The sequence below is a fragment of the Engystomops pustulosus genome, unplaced genomic scaffold (assembly GCF_040894005.1).
Source record: "Engystomops pustulosus unplaced genomic scaffold, aEngPut4.maternal MAT_SCAFFOLD_231, whole genome shotgun sequence".
NCBI classification, from domain to species: domain Eukaryota; kingdom Metazoa; phylum Chordata; class Amphibia; order Anura; family Leptodactylidae; genus Engystomops; species Engystomops pustulosus.
In genome coordinates this window covers 124,773-148,542 of record NW_027285110.1, presented here as the reverse complement: position 1 = coordinate 148,542, position 23,770 = coordinate 124,773, and the positions used below count along the sequence as shown (strand labels likewise).

Sequence of the window (23,770 nt, the reverse complement as noted above, 5' to 3'; positions counted from 1 at the left end):
TCTGATGAACATCCACCTGACACCTACACAACCACATCACATAGAAGACCATCTGATGTACATCCACCTGACACCTACACAAGCACATCACATAGAAAACCATCTGATGATCATCCACCTGACACCTACACAACCACATCACATAGAAGACCATCTGATGATCATCCACCTGACACCTACACAACCACATCGCATAGAAGACCATCTGATGATCATCCACCTGACACCTACACAATCACATCGCATAGAAGACCATCTGATGATCATCCACCTGACACCTACACAACCACATCACATAAAAGACCATCTGATGATCATCCACCTGACACCTACACAACCACATCACATAGAAGACCAACTGATGTACATCCACCTGACACCTACACAACCACATCACATAGAAGACCATCTGATGAACATCCACCTGACACCTACACAACCACATCACATAGAAGACCATCTGATGTACATCCACCTGACACCTACACAACCACATCACATAGAAGACCATCTGATGAACATCCACCTGACACCTACACAATCACATCGCATAGAAGACCATCTGATGATCATCCACCTGACACCTACACAACCACATCACATAGAAGACCATCTGATGAACATCCACCTGACACCTACACAACCACATCGCATAGAAGACCATCTGATGAACATCCACCTGACACCTACACAACCACATCACATAGAAGACCATCTGATGAACATCCACCTGACACCTACACAACCACAGCACATAGAAGACCATCTGATGAACATCCACCTGACACCTACACAACCACATCACATAGAAGACCATCTGATGAACATCCACCTGACACCTACACAACCACATCACATAGAAGACCATCTGATGAACATCCACCTGACACCTACACAACCACATCACATAGAAGACCATCTGATGATCATCCACCTGACACCTACACAACCACATCACATAGAAGACCATCTGATGTACATCCACCTGACACCTACACAACCACATCACATAGAAGACCATCTGATGTACATCCACCTGACACCTACACAACCACATCGCATAGAAGACCATCTGATGATCATCCACCTGACACCTACACAACCACATCACATAGAAGACCATCTGATGAACATCCACCTGACACCTACACAACCACATCACATAGAAGACCATCTGATGATCATCCACCTGACACCTACACAACCACATCACATAGAAGACCATCTGATGAACATCCACCTGACACCTACACAACCACATCACATAGAAGACCATCTGATGATCATCCACCTGACACCTACACAACCACATCGCATAGAAGACCATCTGATGAACATCCACCTGACACCTACACAACCACATCGCATAGAAGACCATCTGATGATCATCCACCTGACACCTACACAACCACATCGCATAGAAGACCATCTGATGAACATCCACCTGACACCTACACAACCACATCACATAGAAGACCATCTGATGATCATCCACCGGACACCTACACAACCACATCACATAGAAGACCATCTGATGATCATCCACCTGACACCTACACAACCACATCACATAGAAGACCATCTGATGATCATCCACCTGACACCTACACAACCACATCACATAGAAGACCATCTGATGATCATCCACCTGACACCTACACAACCACATCACATAGAAGACCATCTGATGATCATCCACCTGACACCTACACAACCACATCGCATAGAAGACCATCTGATGAACATCCACCTGACACCTACACAACCACATCGCATAGAAGACCATCTGATGAACATCCACCTGACACCTACACAACCACATCACATAGAAGACCATCTGATGAACATCCACCTGACACCTACACAACCACATCACATAGAAGACCATCTGATGTACATCCACCTGACACCTACACAACCACATCGCATAGAAGACCATCTGATGAACATCCACCTGACACCTACACAACCACATCACATAGAAGACCATCTGATGTACATCCACCTGACACCTACACAACCACATCACATAGAAGACCATCTGATGTACATCCACCTGACACCTACACAACCACATCACATAGAAGACCATCTGATGAACATCCACCTGACATCTACACAACCACATCACATAGAAGACCATCTGATGATCATCCACCTGACACCTACACAACCACATCACATAGAAGACCATCTGATGATCATCCACCTGACACCTACACAACCACATCACATAGAAGACCATCTGATGAACATCCACCTGACACCTACACAACCGCATCACATAGAAGACCATCTGATGAACATCCACCTGACACCTACACAACCACATCGCATAGAAGACCATCTGATGAACATCCACCTGACACCTACACAACCGCATCGCATAGAAGACCATCTGATGAACATCCACCTGACACCTACACAACCACATCACATAGAAGACCATCTGATGAATATCCACCTGACACCTACACAACCACATCACATAGAAGACCATCTGATGAACATCCACCTGACACCTACACAACCACATCACATAGAAGACCATCTGATGATCATCCACCTGACACCTACACAACCACATCGCATAGAAGACCATCTGATGAACATCCACCTGACACCTACACAACCACATCGCATAGAAGACCATCTGATGATCATCCACCTGACACCTACACAACCACATCACATAGAAGACCATCTGATGATCATCCACCTGACACCTACACAACCACATCACATAGAAGACCATCTGATGAACATCCACCTGACACCTACACAACCACATCACATAGAAGACCATCTGATGAACATCCACCTGACACCTACACAACCACATCACATAGAAGACCATCTGATGAACATCCACCTGACACCTACACAACCACATCGCATAGAAGACCATCTGATGAACATCCACCTGACACCTACACAACCACATCACATAGAAGACCATCTGATGAACATGCACCTGACACCTACACAACCACATCGCATAGAAGACCATCTGATGAACATCCACCTGACACCTACACAACCACATCGCATAGAAGACCATCTGATGAACATCCACCTGACACCTACACAACCACATCACATAGAAGACCATCTGATGAACATCCACCTGACACCTACACAACCACATCGCATAGAAGACCATCTGATGAACATCCACCTGACACCTACACAACCGCATCGCATAGAAGACCATCTGATGAACATCCACCTGACACCTACACAACCACATCACATAGAAGACCATCTGATGAACATCCACCTGACACCTACACAATCACATCGCATAGAAGACCATCTGATGATCATCCACCTGACACCTACACAACCACATCACATAGAAGACCATCTGATGATCATCCACCTGACACCTACACAACCACATCACATAGAAGACCATCTGATGATCATCCACCTGACACCTACACAACCACATCACATAGAAGACCATCTGATGATCATCCACCTGACACCTACACAACCACATCACATAGAAGACCATCTGATGAACATCCACCTGACACCTACACAACCACATCACATAGAAGACCATCTGATGAACATCCACCTGACACCTACACAACCACATCACATAGAAGACCATCTGATGATCATCCACCTGACACCTACACAACCACATCACATAGAAGACCATCTGATGAACATCCACCTGACACCTACACAACCACATCACATAGAAGACCATCTGATGTACATCCACCTGACACCTACACAACCACATCACATAGAAGACCATCTGATGATCATCCACCTGACACCTACACAACCACATCACATAGAAGACCATCTGATGATCATCCACCTGACACCTACACAACCACATCACATAGAAGACCATCTGATGATCATCCACCTGACACCTACACAACCACATCACATAGAAGACCATCTGATGAACATCCACCTGACATCTATACAACCTTGTGACATAGCAGACCATCTGATGAGCCTAATGACCAGAGTAGACTGGTGACATTGGTAACAACTGTTGTACATAGACTTGCAAAATCAACTACACAACCCATAGATACCAGCACCGAGTCCAGCATCACTGAGCAGCTTCAATCTATTCAGGGACAGAGGCCGGAGAAATCTTGTCTTCACAGACACATTAGACCTTGTAATATTTTTAGTTTTTTATTCGATCTTGTGTTCCTCAGACCAGTGTCCTCACAAGGTCCGCACTACCCGGTCATCTCCACTGCAATTCACTGTCACTGACTAGTCAGGAAATATAACGACAGTGATAGAGGTCTCCCTGATCATCCCTGAGCAGGGTGTGAGGAGCCTTCGGATCGGCCTCCAGAATCTCTCCGATCACAGAGAATTACAGCTTCACCCATGTGGAGGCTTTCAAGAGATTTTTTTGAACTAGAAATCTAGACTATTTTTCATTTGCAACTTTATTTTTCACAGAATCCTGAGGAGACATCCCCATCATCACTAACGCGACTCATCATTCCTAAAGTGCCTTTAACCAAGAAAAGGTGAGTTGTATCAAAACCAACATAGTCCACCCTGCTCCATATACAGCGGAGATGCCAAACGCAACCACAGAAGAAGGTGACAGGATGTGTAGAGTCAGGCAGGTGCGGCCCCGGAGGAGCTCGAGGGGATGGCGCACATTGATCACCTGTTGGATTGGACTACATGGTTGGCTGAAAGATGAGATCTATGGGGGCAGTTTTGTAGTCAAGTCAGGTTTTAGAATTTTACTCTACTAGAGATAAAGACCAGAAGGTCGAGAAGCAGAAGAAGGCATGACCAGTAGACATAGGGATGACCACTCACAATAGATTGACTGTCGGCTGAGAATATAACTGGAAATGATTCATTTATCTTACTGTTTTTTGCAGCAAACACAAAGAAAATCTAATGTTAAGTCGAAGAAAGATTCTGACACATGAGCAGGTAAATAGTATAACCAAGAAAATTATCCCAACACCTGAAAAACAACACAACACAGGGCACCAGAAATCCTGTCCATACATCACACATCTCAGATCATCCTTATGTTCCATTGATAGGATGCAGATCTGTCATTCATGATTGTCTCTTCCATGATCCATGGCCTGGTCTGAGCTTCCATTGATAGGATGCAGATCTGTCATTCATGATTGTCTCTTCCATGATCCATGGCCTGGTCTGAGCTTCCATTGATAGGATGCAGATCTGTTCTTCATGATTGTGTCTTCCATGATCTGTGGCCTGGTCTGAGCTTCCATTGATAGGATGCAGATCTGTTCTTCATGATTGTGTCTTCCATGATCTGTGGCCTGGTCTGAGCTTCCATTGATAGGATGCAGATCTACGCTTCATGATTGTCTCCTCCATGATCCATGGCCTGGTCTGAGCTTCCATTGATAGGATGCAGATCTACGCTTCATGATTGTCTCCTCCATGATCCATGACCTGGTCTGAGCTTCCATTGATAGGATGCAGATCTGTTCTTCATGATTGTCTCTTCCATGATCGGTGATCTGGTCTGAGCTTCCATTGATAGGATGCAGATCTACGCTTCATGATTGTCTCCTCCATGATCCATGGCCTGGTCTGAGCTTCCATTGATAGGATGCAGATCTGTTCTTCATGATTGTCTCCTCCATGATCCATGACCTGGTCTGAGCTTCCATTGATAGGATGCAGATCTACGCTTCATGATTGTCTCTTCCATGATCCATGGCCTGGTCTGAGCTTCCATTGATAGGATGCAGATCTGTTCTTCATGATTGTCTCCTCCATGATCCATGGCCTGGTCTGAGCTTCCATTGATAGGATGCAGATCTGTTCTTCATGATTGTCTCTTCCATGATCTGTGGCCTGGTCTGAGCTTCCATTGATAGGATGCAGATCTACGCTTCATGATTGTCTCTTCCATGATCTGTGGCCTGGTCTGAGCTTCCATTGATAGGATGCAGATCTGTTCTTCATGATTGTCTCTTCAATGATCTGTGGCCTGGTCTGAGCTTCCATTGATAGGATGCAGATCTGTTCTTCATGATTGTCTCTTCCATGATCTGTGGCCTGGTCTGAGCTTCCATTGATAGGATGCAGATCTACGCTTCATGATTGTCTCCTCCATGATCCATGGCCTGGTCTGAGCTTCCATTGATAGGATGCAGATCTGTTCTTCATGATTGTCTCCTCCATGATCCATGACCTGGTCTGAGCTTCCATTGATAGGATGCAGATCTGTTCTTCATGATTGTCTCTTCCATGATCCATGACCTGGTCTGAGCTTCCATTGATAGGATGCAGATCTGTTCTTCATGATTGTCTCCTCCATGATCCATGGCCTGGTCTGAGCTTCCATTGATAGGATGCAGATCTACGCTTCATGATTGTCTCTTCCATGATCCATGGCCTGGTCTGAGCTTCCATTGATAGGATGCAGATCTGTTCTTCATGATTGTCTCCTCCATGATCCATGGCCTGGTCTGAGCTTCCATTGATAGGATGCAGATCTGTTCTTCATGATTGTCTCTTCCATGATCTGTGGCCTGGTCTGAGCTTCCATTGATAGAATGCAGATCTACGCTTCATGATTGTCTCTTCCATGATCTGTGGCCTGGTCTGAGCTTCCATTGATAGGATGCAGATCTGTTCTTCATGATTGTCTCTTCCATGATCTGTGGCCTGGTCTGAGCTTCCATTGATAGGATGCAGATCAGTCATTCATGATTGTCTCTTCCATGATCTGTGGCCTGGTCTGAGCTTCCATTGATAGGATGCAGATCTGTTCTTCATGATTGTCTCTTCCATGATCCATGACCTGATCTGAGCTTCCATTGATAGGATGCAGATCTGTTCTTCATGATTGTCTCTTCCATGATCGGTGATCTGGTCTGAGCTTCCATTGATAGGATGCAGATCTGTTCTTCATGATTGTCTCTTCCATGATCTGTGACCTGGTCTGAGCTTCCATTGATAGGATGCAGATCAGTAATTCATGATTGTCTCTTCAATGATCTGTGACCTGATCTGAGCTTCCATTGATAGGATGCAGATCTGTCATTCATGATTGTCTCTTCCATGATCGGTGGCCTGGTCTGAGCTTCCATTGATAGGATGCAGATCTGTTCTTCATGATTGTCTCTTCCATGATCGGTGGCCTGGTCTGAGCTTCCATTGATAGGATGCAGATCTGTTCTTCATGATTGTCTCTTCCATGATCCATGACCTGGTCTGAGTTTCCATTGATAGGATGCAGATCAGTCATTCATGATTGTCTCTTCCATGATCCGTGGCCTAGTCTGAGCTTCCATTGATAGGATGCAGATCTACGCTTCATGATTGTCTCTTCCATGATCCATGGCCTGGTCTGAGCTTCCATTGATAGGATGCAGATCTGTTCTTCATGATTGTCTCTTCCATGATCCATGGCCTGGTCTGAGCTTCCATTGATAGGATGCAGATCTGTTCTTCATGATTGTCTCTTCCATGATCTGTGATCTGGTCTGAGCTTCCATTGATAGGATGCAGATCTATGCTTCATGATTGTCTCTTCCATGATCCATGGCCTGGTCTGAGCTTCCATTGATAGGATGCAGATCTACGCTTCATGATTGTCTCCTCCATGATCGGTGACCTGGTCTGAGCTTCCATTGATAGGATGCAGATCTGTTCTTCATGATTGTCTCCTCCATGATCCATGACCTGGTCTGAGCTTCCATTGATAGGATGCAGATCTGTTCTTCATGATTGTGTCTTCCATGATCGGTGACCTGGTCTGAGCTTCCATTGATAGGATGCAGATCTATGCTTCATGATTGTCTCTTCCATGATCCATGGCCTGGTCTGAGCTTCCATTGATAGGATGCAGATCTACGCTTCATGATTGTCTCTTCCATGATCTGTGGCCTGGTCTGAGCTTCCATTGATAGGATGCAGATCTGTTCTTCATGATTGTCTCTTCCATGATCGGTGACCTGGTCTGAGCTTCCATTGATAGGATGCAGATCAGTCATTCATGATTGTCTCCTCCATGATCCATGGCCTGGTCTGAGCTTCCATTGATAGGATGCAGATCTGTTCTTCATGATTGTCTCCTCCATGATCCATGACCTGGTCTGAGCTTCCATTGATAGGATGCAGATCTACGCTTCATGATTGTCTCTTCCATGATCCATGGCCTGGTCTGAGCTTCCATTGATAGGATGCAGATCTGTCATTCATGATTGTCTTCTCCATGATCGGTGGCCTGGTCTGAGCTTCCATTGATAGGATGCAGATCTGTTCTTCATGATTGTCTCTTCCATGATCCATGACCTGGTCTGAGCTTCCATTGATAGGATGCAGATCTGTCATTCATGATTGTCTTCTCCATGATCGGTGGCCTGGTCTGAGCTTCCATTGATAGGATGCAGATCTGTCATTCATGATTGTCTCTTCAATGATCTGTGGCCTGGTCTGAGCTTCCATTGATAGGATGCAGATCTGTTCTTCATGATTGTCTCCTCCATGATCCATGACCTGGTCTGAGCTTCCATTGATAGGATGCAGATCTACGCTTCATGATTGTCTCTTCCATGATCCATGGCCTGGTCTGAGCTTCCATTGATAGGATGCAGATCTGTTCTTCATGATTGTCTCCTCCATGATCCATGGCCTGGTCTGAGCATCCATTGATAGGATGCAGATCTGTTCTTCATGATTGTCTCTTCCATGATCTGTGGCCTGGTCTGAGCTTCCATTGATAGGATGCAGATCTATGCTTCATGATTGTCTCTTCCATGATCTGTGGCCTGGTCTGAGCTTCCGTTGATAGGATGCAGATCTGTTCTTCATGATTGTCTCTTCCATGATCGGTGGCCTGGTCTGAGCTTCCATTGATAGGATGCAGATCTGTCATTCATGATTGTCTCCACCATGATCCATGACCTTGTCTGAGCTTCCATTGATAGGATGCAGATCTGTTCTTCATGATTGTCTCTTCCATGATCGGTGACCTGGTCTGAGCTTCCATTGATAGGATGCAGATCTGTTTTTCATGATTGTCTTTTCCATGATCGGTGACCTGGTCTGAGCTTCCATTGATAGGATGCAGATCTGTTCTTCATGATTGTCTCTTCCATGATCGGTGGCCTGGTCTGAGCTTCCATTGATAGGATGCAGATCTGTTCTTCATGATTGTCTCTTCCATGATCCATGACCTGGTCTGAGCTTCCATTGATAGGATGCAGATCTGTCATTCATGATTGTCTCCACCATGATCCATGACCTTGTCTGAGCTTCCATTGATAGGATGCAGATCTGTTCTTCATGATTGTCTCTTCCATGATCCATGACCTTGTCTGAGCTTCCATTGATAGGATGCAGATCTGTTTTTCATGATTGTCTTTTCCATGATCGGTGACCTGGTCTGAGCTTCCATTGATAGGATGCAGATCTGTTCTTCATGATTGTCTCTTCCATAATCGGTGACCTGGTCTGAGCTTCCATTGATAGGATGCAGATCAGTCATTCATGATGGTCTCTTCCATGATCTGTGGCCTGGTCTGAGCTTCCATTGATAGGATGCAGATCTACGCTTCATGATTGTCTCCTCCATGATCCATGGCCTGGTCTGAGCTTCCATTGATAGGATGCAGATCTGTCATTCATGATTGTCTCTTCAATGATCTGTGGCCTGGTCTGAGCTTCCATTGATAGGATGCAGATCTACGCTTCATGATTGTCTCTTCCATGATCGGTGGCCTGATCTGAGTTTCCATTGATAGGATGCAGATCTGTTCTTCATGATTGTCTCTTCCATGATCTGTGGCCTGGTCTGAGCTTCCATTGATAGGATGCAGATCTGTTCTTCATGATTGTCTCCTCCATGATCCATGACCTGGTCTGAGCTTCCATTGATAGGATGCAGATCAGTCATTCATGATTGTCTCTTCCATGATCCATGGCCTGGTCTGAGCTTCCATTGATAGGATGCAGATCTGTTCTTCATGATTGTCTCTTCAATGATCTGTGGCCTGGTCTGAGCTTCCATTGATAGGATGCAGATCTGTTCTTCATGATTGTGTCTTCCATGATCTGTGGCCTGGTCTGAGCTTCCATTGATAGGATGCAGATCTGTTCTTCATGATTGTCTCTTCCATGATCCATGGCCTGGTCTGAGCTTCCATTGATAGGATGCAGATCTGTTCTTCATGATTGTCTCTTCAATGATCTGTGGCCTGGTCTGAGCTTCCATTGATAGGATGCAGATCTGTTCTTCATGATTGTGTCTTCCATGATCTGTGGCCTGGTCTGAGCTTCCATTGATAGGATGCAGATCTGTTCTTCATGATTGTCTCTTCCATGATCCATGGCCTGGTCTGAGCTTCCATTGATAGGATGCAGATCTGTTCTTCATGATTGTCTCTTCCATGATCTGTGGCCTGGTCTGAGCTTCCATTGATAGGATGCAGATCTGTCATTCATGATTGTCTCTTCAATGATCTGTGGCCTGGTCTGAGCTTCCATTGATAGGATGCAGATCTACGCTTCATGATTGTCTCTTCCATGATCCATGGCCTGGTCTGAGCTTCCATTGATAGGATGCAGATCTATGCTTCATGATTGTCTCTTCCCTGATCCATGGCCTGGTCTGAGCTTCTATTGATAGGATGCAGATCTGTTCTTCATGATTGTCTCTTTCATGATCCATGACCTGGTCTGAGCTTCCATTGATAGGATGCAGATCTATGCTTCATGATTGTCTCTTTCATGATCCATGACCTGGTCTGAGCTTCCATTGATAGGATGCAGATCTGTTCTTCATGATTGTCTCTTCCATGATCGGTGGCCTGATCTGAGTTTCCATTGATAGGATGCAGATCTGTTCTTCATGATTGTCTCTTCCATGATCTGTGGCCTGGTCTGAGCTTCCATTGATAGGATGCAGATCTGTTCTTCATGATTGTCTCCTCCATGATCCATGACCTGGTCTGAGCTTCCATTGATAGGATGCAGATCTGTCATTCATGATTGTCTCTTCCATGATCTGTGGCCTGGTCTGAGCTTCCATTGATAGGATGCAGGCAGATCTGTTCTTCATGATTGTCTCTTCCATGATCTGTGGCCTGGTCTGAGCTTCCATTGATAGGATGCAGATCTGTTCTTCATGATTGTCTCCTCCATGATCCATGGCCTGGTCTGAGCTTCCATTGATAGGATGCAGATCTGTTCTTCATGTTTGTGTCTTCCATGATCTGTGGCCTGGTCTGAGCTTCCATTGATAGGATGCAGATCTGTTCTTCATGATTTTCTCTTCCATGATCCGTGACCTGGTCTGAGCTTCCATTGATAGAATGCAGATCTGTTCTTCATGATTTTCTCTTCCATGATCCGTGACCTGGTCTGAGCTTCCATTGATAGGATGCAGATCTGTTTTTCATGATTGTCTCTTCCATGATCGGTGGCCTGGTCTGAGCTTCCATTGATAGGATGCAGATCTGTTCTTCATGATTGTCTCTTCCATGATCTGTGACCTGGTCTGAGCTTCCATTGATAGGATGCAGATCTGTTCTTCATCATTGTCTCTTCCATGATCTGTGACCTGGTCTGAGCTTCCATTGATAGGATGCAGATCTGTTCTTCATGATTGTCTCTTCCATGATCCGTGACCTGGTCTGAGCTTCCATTGATAGGATGCAGATCTGTTCTTCATAAATGTCTCTTCCATAATCGGTGATCTGGTCTGAGCTTCCATTGATAGGATGCAGATCTGTTCTTCATGATTGTCTCTTCCATGATCTGTGGCCTGGTCTGAGCTTCCATTGATAGGATGCAGATCAGTCATTCATGATTGTCTCTTCCATGATCTGTGGCCTGGTCTGAGCTTCCATTGATAGGATGCAGATCTACGCTTCATGATTGTCTCTTCCATGATCTGTGGCCTGGTCTGAGCTTCCATTGATAGGATGCAGATCTGTCATTCATGATTGTCTCTTCCATGATCCATGGCCTGGTCTGAGCTTCCATTGATAGGATGCAGATCTACGCTTCATGATTGTCTCTTCCATGATCTGTGGCCTGGTCTGAGCTTCCATTGATAGGATGCAGATCTGTTCTTCATGATTGTCTCCTCCATGATCCATGGCCTGGTCTGAGCTTCCATTGATAGGATGCAGATCTGTTCTTCATGTTTGTGTCTTCCATGATCTGTGGCCTGGTCTGAGCTTCCATTGATAGGATGCAGATCTGTTCTTCATGATTTTCTCTTCCATGATCCGTGACCTGGTCTGAGCTTCCATTGATAGGATGCAGATCTGTTTTTCATGATTGTCTCTTCCATGATCGGTGGCCTGGTCTGAGCTTCCATTGATAGGATGCAGATCTGTTCTTCATGATTGTCTCTTCCATGATCTGTGACCTGGTCTGAGCTTCCATTGATAGGATGCAGATCTGTTCTTCATCATTGTCTCTTCCATGATCTGTGACCTGGTCTGAGCTTCCATTGATAGGATGCAGATCTGTTCTTCATGATTGTCTCTTCCATGATCCGTGACCTGGTCTGAGCTTCCATTGATAGGATGCAGATCTGTTCTTCATAAATGTCTCTTCCATAATCGGTGATCTGGTCTGAGCTTCCATTGATAGGATGCAGATCTGTTCTTCATGATTGTCTCTTCCATGATCTGTGGCCTGGTCTGAGCTTCCATTGATAGGATGCAGATCAGTCATTCATGATTGTCTCTTCCATGATCTGTGGCCTGGTCTGAGCTTCCATTGATAGGATGCAGATCTGTTCTTCATGATTGTCTCTTCCACGATCCATGGCCTGGTCTGAGCTTCCATTGATAGGATGCAGATCTGTTCTTCATGATTGTCTCTTCCATGATCCATGGCCTGGTCTGAGCTTCCATTGATAGGATGCAGATCTGTTCTTCATGATTGTCTCCTCCATGATCCATGGCCTGGTCTGAGCTTCCATTGATAGGATGCAGATCTGTCATTCATGATTGTCTCCACCATGATCCATGACCTTGTCTGAGCTTCCATTGATAGGATGCAGATCTGTTTTTCATGATTGTCTCTTCCATGATCCATGACCTGGTCTGAGCTTCCATTGATAGGATGCAGATCTACGCTTCATGATTGTCTCCTCCATGATCCATGGCCTGGTCTGAGCTTCCATTGATAGGATGCAGATCTGTTCTTCATGATTGTCTCTTCCATGATCTGTGGCCTGGTCTGAGCTTCCATTGATAGGATGCAGATCTGTTCTTCATGATTGTCTCTTCCATGATCCATGACCTGGTCTGAGCTTCCATTGATAGGATGCAGATCTGTCATTCATGATTGTCTTCTCCATGATCGGTGGCCTGGTCTGAGCTTCCATTGATAGGATGCAGATCTGTTCTTCATGATTGTCTCTTCAATGATCTGTGGGCTGGTCTGAGCTTCCATTGATAGGATGCAGATCTACGCTTCATGATTGTCTCCTCCATGATCCATGGCCTGGTCTGAGCTTCCATTGATAGGATGCAGATCTACGCTTCATGATTGTCTCCTCCATGATCCATGACCTGGTCTGAGCTTCCATTGATAGGATGCAGATCTGTTCTTCATGATTGTCTCTTCCATGATCGGTGATCTGGTCTGAGCTTCCATTGATAGGATGCAGATCTATGCTTCATGATTGTCTCTTCCATGATCCATGGCCTGGTCTGAGCTTCCATTGATAGGATGCAGATCTGTTCTTCATGATTGTCTCCTCCATGATCCATGGCCTGGTCTGAGCATCCATTGATAGGATGCAGATCTGTTCTTCATGATTGTCTCCTCCATGATCCATGGCCTGGTCTGAGCATCCATTGATAGGATGCAGATCAGTCATTCATGATTGTCTCTTTCATGATCCATGACCTGGTCTGAGCTTCCATTAATAGGATGCAGATCTACGCTTCATGATTGTCTCTTCCATGATCTGTGGCCTGGTCTGAGCTTCCGTTGATAGGATGCAGATCTGTTCTTCATGATTGTCTCTTCCATGATCTGTGGCCTGGTCTGAGCTTCCGTTGATAGGATGCAGATCTGTCATTCATGATTGTCTCTTCCATGATCTGTGACCTGGTCTGAGCTTCCATTGATAGGATGCAGATCTGTTCTTCATGATTGTATCTTCCATGATCCATGACCTTGTCTGAGCTTCCATTGATAGGATGCAGATCTGTTTTTCATGATTGTCTTTTCCATGATCGGTGACCTGGTCTGAGCTTCCATTGATAGGATGCAGATCTGTTCTTCATGATTGTCTCTTCCATAATCGGTGACCTGGTCTGAGCTTCCATTGATAGGATGCAGATCTGTTTTTCATGATTGTCTTTTCCATGATCGGTGACCTGGTCTGAGCTTCCATTGATAGGATGCAGATCTGTTCTTCATGATTGTCTCTTCCATAATCGGTGACCTGGTCTGAGCTTCCATTGATAGGATGCAGATCTACGCTTCATGATTGTCTCCTCCATGATCCATGGCCTGGTCTGAGCTTCCATTGATAAGATGCAGATCTGTCATTCATGATTGTCTCTTCAATGATCTGTGGCCTGGTCTGAGCTTCCATTGATAGGATGCAGATCTGTCATTCATGATTGTCTCTTCCATGATCCATGGCCTGGTCTGAGCTTCCATTGATAGGATGCAGATCTGTTCTTCATGATTGTCTCCTCCATGATCCATGGCCTGGTCTGAGCTTCCATTGATAGGATGCAGATCTGTTCTTCATGATTGTCTCTTCCATGATCTGTGGCCTGGTCTGAGCTTCCATTGATAGGATGCAGATCTACGCTTCATGATTGTCTCTTCCATGATCTGTGGCCTGGTCTGAGCTTCCATTGATAGGATGCAGATCTGTTCTTCATGATTGTCTCTTCTATGATCTGTGGCCTGGTCTGAGCTTCCATTGATAGGATGCAGATCTGTTCTTCATGATTGTCTCTTCCATGATCCATGACCTGGTCTGAGTTTCCATTGATAGGATGCAGGCAGATCTGTTCTTCATGATTGTCTCTTCCATGATCCGTGACCTGGTCTGAGCTTCCATTGATAGGATGCAGATCTGTTTTTCATGATGGTCTCTTCAATGATCGGTGATCTGGTCTGAGCTTCCATTGATAGGATGCAGATCTGTTCTTCATGATTGTCTCTTCAATGATCTGTGGCCTGGTCTGAGCTTCCATTGATATGATGCAGATCTGTCATTCATGATTGTCTCTTCCATGATCCATGGCCTGGTCTGAGCTTCCATTGATAGGATGCAGATCTGTTTTTCATGATGGTCTCTTCCATGATCGGTGACCTGGTCTGAGCTTCCATTGATAGGATGCAGATCTGTTCTTCATGATTGTCTCTTCCATGATCCGTGGCCTGGTCTGAGCTTCCATTGATATGATGCAGATCTGTCATTCATGATTGTCTCTTCCATGATCCATGGCCTGGTCTGAGCTTCCATTGATAGGATGCAGATCTGTTCTTCATGATTGTCTCCTCCATGATCCATGGCCTGGTCTGAGCTTCCATTGATAGGATGCAGATCTGTTCTTCATGATTGTCTCTTCCATGATCCGTGACCTGGTCTGAGCTTCCATTGATAGGATGCAGATCTGTTCTTCATGATTGTCTCTTCAATGATCTGTGGCCTGGTCTGAGCTTCCATTGATAGGATGCAGATCTGTTCTTCATGATTGTCTCTTCCATGATCTGTGGCCTGGTCTGAGCTTCCATTGATAGGATGCAGATCAGTCATTCATGATGGTCTCTTCCATGATCTGTGGCCTGGTCTGAGCTTCCATTGATAGGATGCAGATCTACGCTTCATGATTGTCTCTTCCATGATCTGTGGCATGGTCTGAGCTTCCATTGATAGGATGCAGGCAGATCTGTTCTTCATGATTGTCTCTTCCATGATCCGTGACCTGGTCTGAGCTTCCATTGATAGGATGCAGATCTGTTTTTCATGATTGTCTCTTCCATGATCGGTGGCCTGGTCTGAGCTTCCATTGATAGGATGCAGATCTGTTCTTCATGATTGTCTCTTCCATGATCTGTGACCTGGTCTGAGCTTCCATTGATAGGATGCAGATCTGTTCTTCATGATTGTCTCTTCCATGATCTGTGGCCTGGTCTGAGCTTCCATTGATAGGATGCAGATCTGTTCTTCATGATTGTCTCTTCCATGATCTGTGGCCTGGTCTGAGCTTCCATTGATAGGATGCAGATCAGTCATTCATGATGGTCTCTTCCATGATCTGTGGCCTGGTCTGAGCTTCCATTGATAGGATGCAGATCTACGCTTCATGATTGTCTCTTCCATGATCTGTGGCCTGGTCTGAGCTTCCATTGATAGGATGCAGATCTGTTCTTCATGATTGTCTCTTCCATGATCTGTGGCCTGGTCTGAGCTTCCATTGATAGGATGCAGATCAGTCATTCATGATGGTCTCTTCCATGATCTGTGGCCTGGTCTGAGCTTCCATTGATAGGATGCAGATCTACGCTTCATGATTGTCTCTTCCATGATCCGTGGCCTGGTCTGAGCTTCCATTGATAGGATGCAGATCTGTTCTTCATGATTGTCTCCTCCATGATCGGTGACCTGGTCTGAGCTTCCATTGATAGGATGCAGATCTGTTCTTCATGATTGTCTCCTCCATGATCCGTGACCTGGTCTGAGCTTCCATTGATAGGATGCAGATCTGTTCTTCATGATTGTCTCTTCCATAATCGGTGATCTGGTCTGAGCTTCCATTGATAGGATGCAGATCTATGCTTCATGATTGTCTCTTCCATGATCCATGGCCTGGTCTGTGTTTCCATTGATAGGATGCAGGCAGATCTGTTCTTCATGATTGTCTCTTCCATGATCGGTGGCCTGGTCTGAGCTTCCATTGATAGGATGCAGATCTGTCATTCATGATTGTCTCTTCCATGATCCATGGCCTGGTCTGAGCTTCCATTGATAGGATGCAGATCTGTTCTTCATGATTGTCTCTTCCATGATCCATGGCCTGGTCTGAGCTTCCATTGATAGGATGCAGATCTGTTTTTCATGATTGTCTCTTCCATGATCCATGACCTGGTCTGAGCTTCCATTGATAGGATGCAGATCTACGCTTCATGATTGTCTTCTCCATGATCCATGGCCTGGTCTGGGCTTCCATTGATAGGATGCAGATCTGTTCTTCATGATTGTCTCTTCCATGATCTGTGACCTGGTCTGAGCTTCCATTGATAGGATGCAGATCTACGCTTCATGATTGTCTCCTCCATGATCCATGGCCTGGTCTGAGCTTCCATTGATAGGATGCAGATCTGTTCTTCATGATTGTCTCTTCCATGATCCATGGCCTGGTCTGAGCTTCCATTGATAGGATGCAGATCTGTTCTTCATGATTGTCTCTTCCATGATCCATGGCCTGGTCTGAGCTTCCATTGATAGGATGCAGATCTGTCATTCATGATTGTCTCTTCAATGATCTGTGGGCTGGTCTGAGCTTCCATTGATAGGATGCAGATCTACGCTTCATGATTGTCTTCTCCATGATCGGTGGCCTGGTCTGAGCTTCCATTGATAGGATGCAGATCTGTCATTCATGATTGTCTCTTCAATGATCTGTGGGCTGGTCTGAGCTTCCATTGATAGGATGCAGATCTACGCTTCATGATTGTCTCCTCCATGATCCATGGCCTGGTCTGAGCTTCCATTGATAGGATGCAGATCTGTTCTTCATGATTGTCTCTTCCATGATCCATGGCCTGGTCTGAGCTTCCATTGATAGGATGCAGATCTGTTCTTCATGATTGTCTCTTCCATGATCCATGGCCTGGTCTGAGCTTCCATTGATAGGATGCAAATCTGTTTTTCATGATTGTCTCTTCCATGATCCATGACCTGGTCTGAGCTTCCATTGATAGGATGCAGATCTGTTCTTCATGATTGTCTCCTCCATGATCGGTGACCTGGTCTGAGCTTCCATTGATAGGATGCAGATCTGTTCTTCATGATTGTCTCCTCCATGATCCGTGACCTGGTCTGAGCTTCCATTGATAGGATGCAGATCTGTTCTTCATGATTGTCTCTTCCATAATCGGTGATCTGGTCTGAGCTTCCATTGATAGGATGCAGATCTGTTCTTCATGATTGTCTCCTCCATGATCCGTGACCTGGTCTGAGCTTCCATTGATAGAATGCAGATCTGTTCTTCATGATTGTCTCCTCCATGATCGGTGACCTGGTCTGAGCTTCCATTGATAGGATGCAGATCTGTTCTTCATGATTGTCTCTTCCATGATCCATGGCCTGGTCTGAGCTTCCATTGATAGGATGCAGATCTGTTTTTCATGATTGTCTCTTCCATGATCCATGACCTGGTCTGAGCTTCCATTGATAGGATGCAGATCTGTTCTTCATGATTGTCTCCTCCATGATCGGTGACCTGGTCTGAGCTTCCATTGATAGGATGCAGATCTGTTCTTCATGATTGTCTCCTCCATGATCCGTGACCTGGTCTGAGCTTCCATTGATAGGATGCAGATCTGTTCTTCATGATTGTCTCTTCCATAATCGGTGATCTGGTCTGAGCTTCCATTGATAGGATGCAGATCTGTTCTTCATGATTGTCTCCTCCATGATCCGTGACCTGGTCTGAGCTTCCATTGATAGAATGCAGATCTGTTCTTCATGATTGTCTCCTCCATGATCGGTGACCTGGTCTGAGCTTCCATTGATAGGATGCAGATCTGTTCTTCATGATTGTCTCTTCCATGATCCATGGCCTGGTCTGAGCTTCCATTGATAGGATGCAGATCTGTTTTTCATGATTGTCTCTTCCATGATCCATGACCTGGTCTGAGCTTCCATTGATAGGATGCAGATCTACGCTTCATGATTGTCTCTTCCATGATCCATGACCTGGTCTGAGCTTCCATTGATAGGATGCAGATCTACGCTTCATGATTGTCTTCTCCATGATCGGTGGCCTGGTCTGAGCTTCCATTGATAGGATGCAGATCTGTCATTCATGATTGTCTCTTCAATGATCTGTGGGCTGGTCTGAGCTTCCATTGATAGGATGCAGATCTACGCTTCATGATTGTCTCCTCCATGATCCATGGCCTGGTCTGAGCTTCCATTGATAGGATGCAGATCTGTTCTTCATGATTGTCTCTTCCATGATCCATGGCCTGGTCTGAGCTTCCATTGATAGGATGCAGATCTGTTCTTCATGATTGTCTCTTCCATGATCCATGGCCTGGTCTGAGCTTCCATTGATAGGATGCAGATCTGTTTTTCATGATTGTCTCTTCCATGATCCATGACCTGGTCTGAGCTTCCATTGATAGGATGCAGATCTGTTCTTCATGATTGTCTCCTCCATGATCGGTGACCTGGTCTGAGCTTCCATTGATAGGATGCAGATCTGTTCTTCATGATTGTCTCCTCCATGATCCGTGACCTGGTCTGAGCTTCCATTGATAGGATGCAGATCTGTTCTTCATGATTGTCTCTTCCATAATCGGTGATCTGGTCTGAGCTTCCATTGATAGGATGCAGATCTGTTCTTCATGATTGTCTCCTCCATGATCCGTGACCTGGTCTGAGCTTCCATTGATAGAATGCAGATCTGTTCTTCATGATTGTCTCCTCCATGATCGGTGACCTGGTCTGAGCTTCCATTGATAGGATGCAGATCTGTTCTTCATGATTGTCTCTTCCATGATCCATGGCCTGGTCTGAGCTTCCATTGATAGGATGCAGATCTGTTTTTCATGATTGTCTCTTCCATGATCCATGACCTGGTCTGAGCTTCCATTGATAGGATGCAGATCTGTTCTTCATGATTGTCTCCTCCATGATCGGTGACCTGGTCTGAGCTTCCATTGATAGGATGCAGATCTGTTCTTCATGATTGTCTCCTCCATGATCCGTGACCTGGTCTGAGCTTCCATTGATAGGATGCAGATCTGTTCTTCATGATTGTCTCTTCCATAATCGGTGATCTGGTCTGAGCTTCCATTGATAGGATGCAGATCTGTTCTTCATGATTGTCTCCTCCATGATCCGTGACCTGGTCTGAGCTTCCATTGATAGAATGCAGATCTGTTCTTCATGATTGTCTCCTCCATGATCGGTGACCTGGTCTGAGCTTCCATTGATAGGATGCAGATCTGTTCTTCATGATTGTCTCTTCCATGATCCATGGCCTGGTCTGAGCTTCCATTGATAGGATGCAGATCTGTTTTTCATGATTGTCTCTTCCATGATCCATGACCTGGTCTGAGCTTCCATTGATAGGATGCAGATCTACGCTTCATGATTGTCTCTTCCATGATCCATGACCTGGTCTGAGCTTCCATTGATAGGATGCAGATCTACGCTTCATGATTGTCTTCTCCATGATCGGTGGCCTGGTCTGAGCTTCCATTGATAGGATGCAGATCTGTCATTCATGATTGTCTCTTCAATGATCTGTGGGCTGGTCTGAGCTTCCATTGATAGGATGCAGATCTATGCTTCATGATTGTCTCTTCCATGATCCATGGCCTGGTCTGGGCTTCCATTGATAGGATGCAGATCTACGCTTCATGATTGTCTCCTCCATGATCCATGGCCTGGTCTGAGCTTCCATTGATAGGATGCAGATCTGTTCTTCATGATTGTCTCCTCCATGATCCATGGCCTGGTCTGAGCATCCATTGATAGGATGCAGATCTGTTCTTCATGATTGTCTCTTCCATGATCTGTGGCCTGCTCTGAGCTTCCATTAATAGGATGCAGATCTACGCTTCATGATTGTCTCTTCCATGATCTGTGGCCTGGTCTGAGCTTCCGTTGATAGGATGCAGATCTGTTCTTCATGATTGTCTCTTCCATGATCCATGGCCTGGTCTGAGCTTCCATTGATAGGATGCAGATCTGTTTTTCATGATTGTCTCTTCCATGATCCATGGCCTGGTCTGAGCTTCCATTGATAGGATGCAGATCTGTTTTTCATGATTGTCTCTTCCATGATCGGTGGCCTGGTCTGAGCTTCCATTGATAGGATGCAGATCTATGCTTCATGATTGTCTCTTCAGTGATCTGTGGCCTGGTCTGAGCTTCGATCCGTAGTAGGATCTTCCTCAGACACAGTAACATGGAGGATAAATACAGATACATCAGCATATGACATCATGTACATAAATGATAACACAGAAGACACAAACGAAGGCCTACGGTGCACATGTTGAATGAAGTAGATCATTCCAGAAGACGTGAATGGGAATATATAAGGCACATGATCTGATACAACAGTTATGATACATACATATTGCACACGATATCTTCCACCTGTATAAATGGTACAATGATACAGAGACCTGGTGCAGTTGTGAATGGTCAGGATCTAGGAGGATCAGTAAGTAGTGAGGTTTGGTAGTGGTAGGGATCACATATTACAATGTGGATGTAGCATCACTAGGACATCCAACACATTGGTGGATAGTGGTACTCACCCGATTATAAGCGGATGTACTGTTGTAGCGCTGGCCGAGGAGGAGAAACGTGGATCACCCGCAGTGGAGGAGGCGACAGCTGTCAGCTACGCCGGACGCATCACTTCTAGTATTGGCCACAGAAGGTGTAGTAACATGGTGGAAGTATCCCGGACCTCACTAACACGGCCGCCATATTACTACACCTGATTATCCTGACCCCAGTATATACTTCTGTGCCGCAGCTTATAAGTTGCCTGTTCCCTTATGGTCACCAGCTCCATCTTTCCAGCAGCTTATAGTGACACCATTCATTCCTTACAATGAAAGATGCAGAGTGAATTTTCAGTAAAGAAAGTAGAAAACTTGGTCACACTTCGGCCCCAAACAGGCGTTTGCCAAACCACAGTGAGCGGGGCCCCTGGAGGCTTCCATCGGGATCGGGTAAATGATCGTGGCCTGGGGAGGGGTAAAGGTTTGCTGTGATAGGAGATAGGATGTGCAGATGCGGCTCGACCAGGGGAGGCGTCACTACTAATGCCCCAGGTCTAGAAGAGGCCCCAGCCGTAGCCATGGGTATAGGAAGCACCCGGAGGAGCCTGCAGGGTGAGCGTACCCAGAATCTAAGGCAGATAGAATAGAGAGGGGGAAGAAAGAGAGGGGGATACGGGAGTACGATACTGTAGAAGGGGTAACATATGGGGAGCTAAGTGCAAGTCATCTTATCCATGGGGGAGGACGAGGGATCTATGATCTCTACTGGTAACAGCAAGGTAATACGTGCGATTCTGGTGTTAGACACTTATATAGGAAACTTATCGGACACTGCTGGTGGCGTAACAGAAGTGATAAGTAATAGCTAAAGCCGTATGTAACTTCTCTCCTTGGCTTTGCTCCGGGCCGGACTCTACATCTGCCCTTTCCGTGGTCCCTGCACTGTAATAACTCCCTACGTAGCACAATATGTGGTCACATCATCAGCCAACAATCTGAATCCTCCCCCTCTGCCTCCTTCTCTCTGCTGCCCCCTGATGATGAGGGAATCAACAGATCAGGGCACATCTGATGTCAATCTAGTGGCTCCTCCTGGCTTAGGAGCCGCATCCTTATGTGCCCTGACCCCCGTGTGGATATAACACAGGGAGGGACATTGTGGTGACTATTATGCCTTTCATTCCAGGGGATCAGGATTGTGGGCAATGGGGCAGAGGGCCCACCTCGGCTGCCATCACCTGTGGAGGATGGTCTGTGCACCAGGTTCCAGCAGAACGAGGCGGCTACTCAGACTCTCCCAGTCTATTGCTTCAGCACAGTCAGTGAGATGATGACATTTCTGAATGGTGACAAGTCTGAGGAGCAGAGTCTGGAGGACACCTCCCAAGATAGTGACCCGGGAGAGGCGACGTCATCCAGTGATAATCACACTCCGAAACTGGAAATTGATGAAGATGATGATGAGCAGCCTGCGGTCGCGCACCTGTACCCACAACCCACAGCACTCTACTCACCAACCTCCAGCCCCCAATTACATGTCGTCAAACGCCGGAGAAAGCAACGTTTTCATTGTGACTGGGAAGGAGCCATAACCTTCATCAGTTCCCCCAATGTACCCTCTAATGCCACCGAGCTGAGGGTGGACAAAGACCTCGCCATGTCCATCAGACGTCAAGTGGACATCAATAACCCAGGACCTTTTGGCTGGCAGCTGGCAAAACTCTTGTTCATGGAGGAAGAACTGTATGGGCACAACTTCAATGGCACCGATCATAAGATGCCCCTGAGCCCAAGACGGGTCCATGCCATACAACACGCCTTCCACGACTACTTCCCTAGAGACATGGCAGAGGAGGCACTGGCCAAAGGCCGCACTGCGATCAACCAGGGAATAAGGAACATGTTCTACGTTCGAAATCGTAGAGACCCCGACATAACATTGATCTGAATAACATTTCAGTCTGTAATCCACAGGAAGTGTCTCCACCCTGGACACATAGGGACCACAATGCTCAACCACCGCTCCATCTAACAGAAGTACATGAGGGCCTCCTGGGACAGCCCCATCTGAGTGACACTGCCCAGGATATACAGGTTGAGGAGAAAACTGTGGGGTACAATTGATTGACGCGCTACATCCAGAGTTAGATATGTTTTTATTAATGATTGTTATTTGACAACGCGTTGCAACACCATATCCGTGTCTTCATCAGGTCAGAGACTATTGTCATAATAAAATAAACACCAACAAATGTAAAAGGTTAATTAGCAGGTTGGTTAGTAG

General features: G+C 45.8%; 1 protein-coding gene across 1 annotated transcript; it reads left to right on the top strand.

Moving 5' to 3' along the window:
* Positions 1-4,455: 4,455 nt before the first annotated feature.
* LOC140109603 (uncharacterized) lies at positions 4,456-23,770 on the top strand (the record flags this gene model as incomplete). The annotated part of the gene is made up of 3 exons (XM_072132109.1): positions 4,456-4,526; positions 4,896-4,950; positions 22,673-23,770. Coding segments are annotated over 3 exons (888 nt in total), but the record flags the coding sequence as incomplete, so codon positions are not given.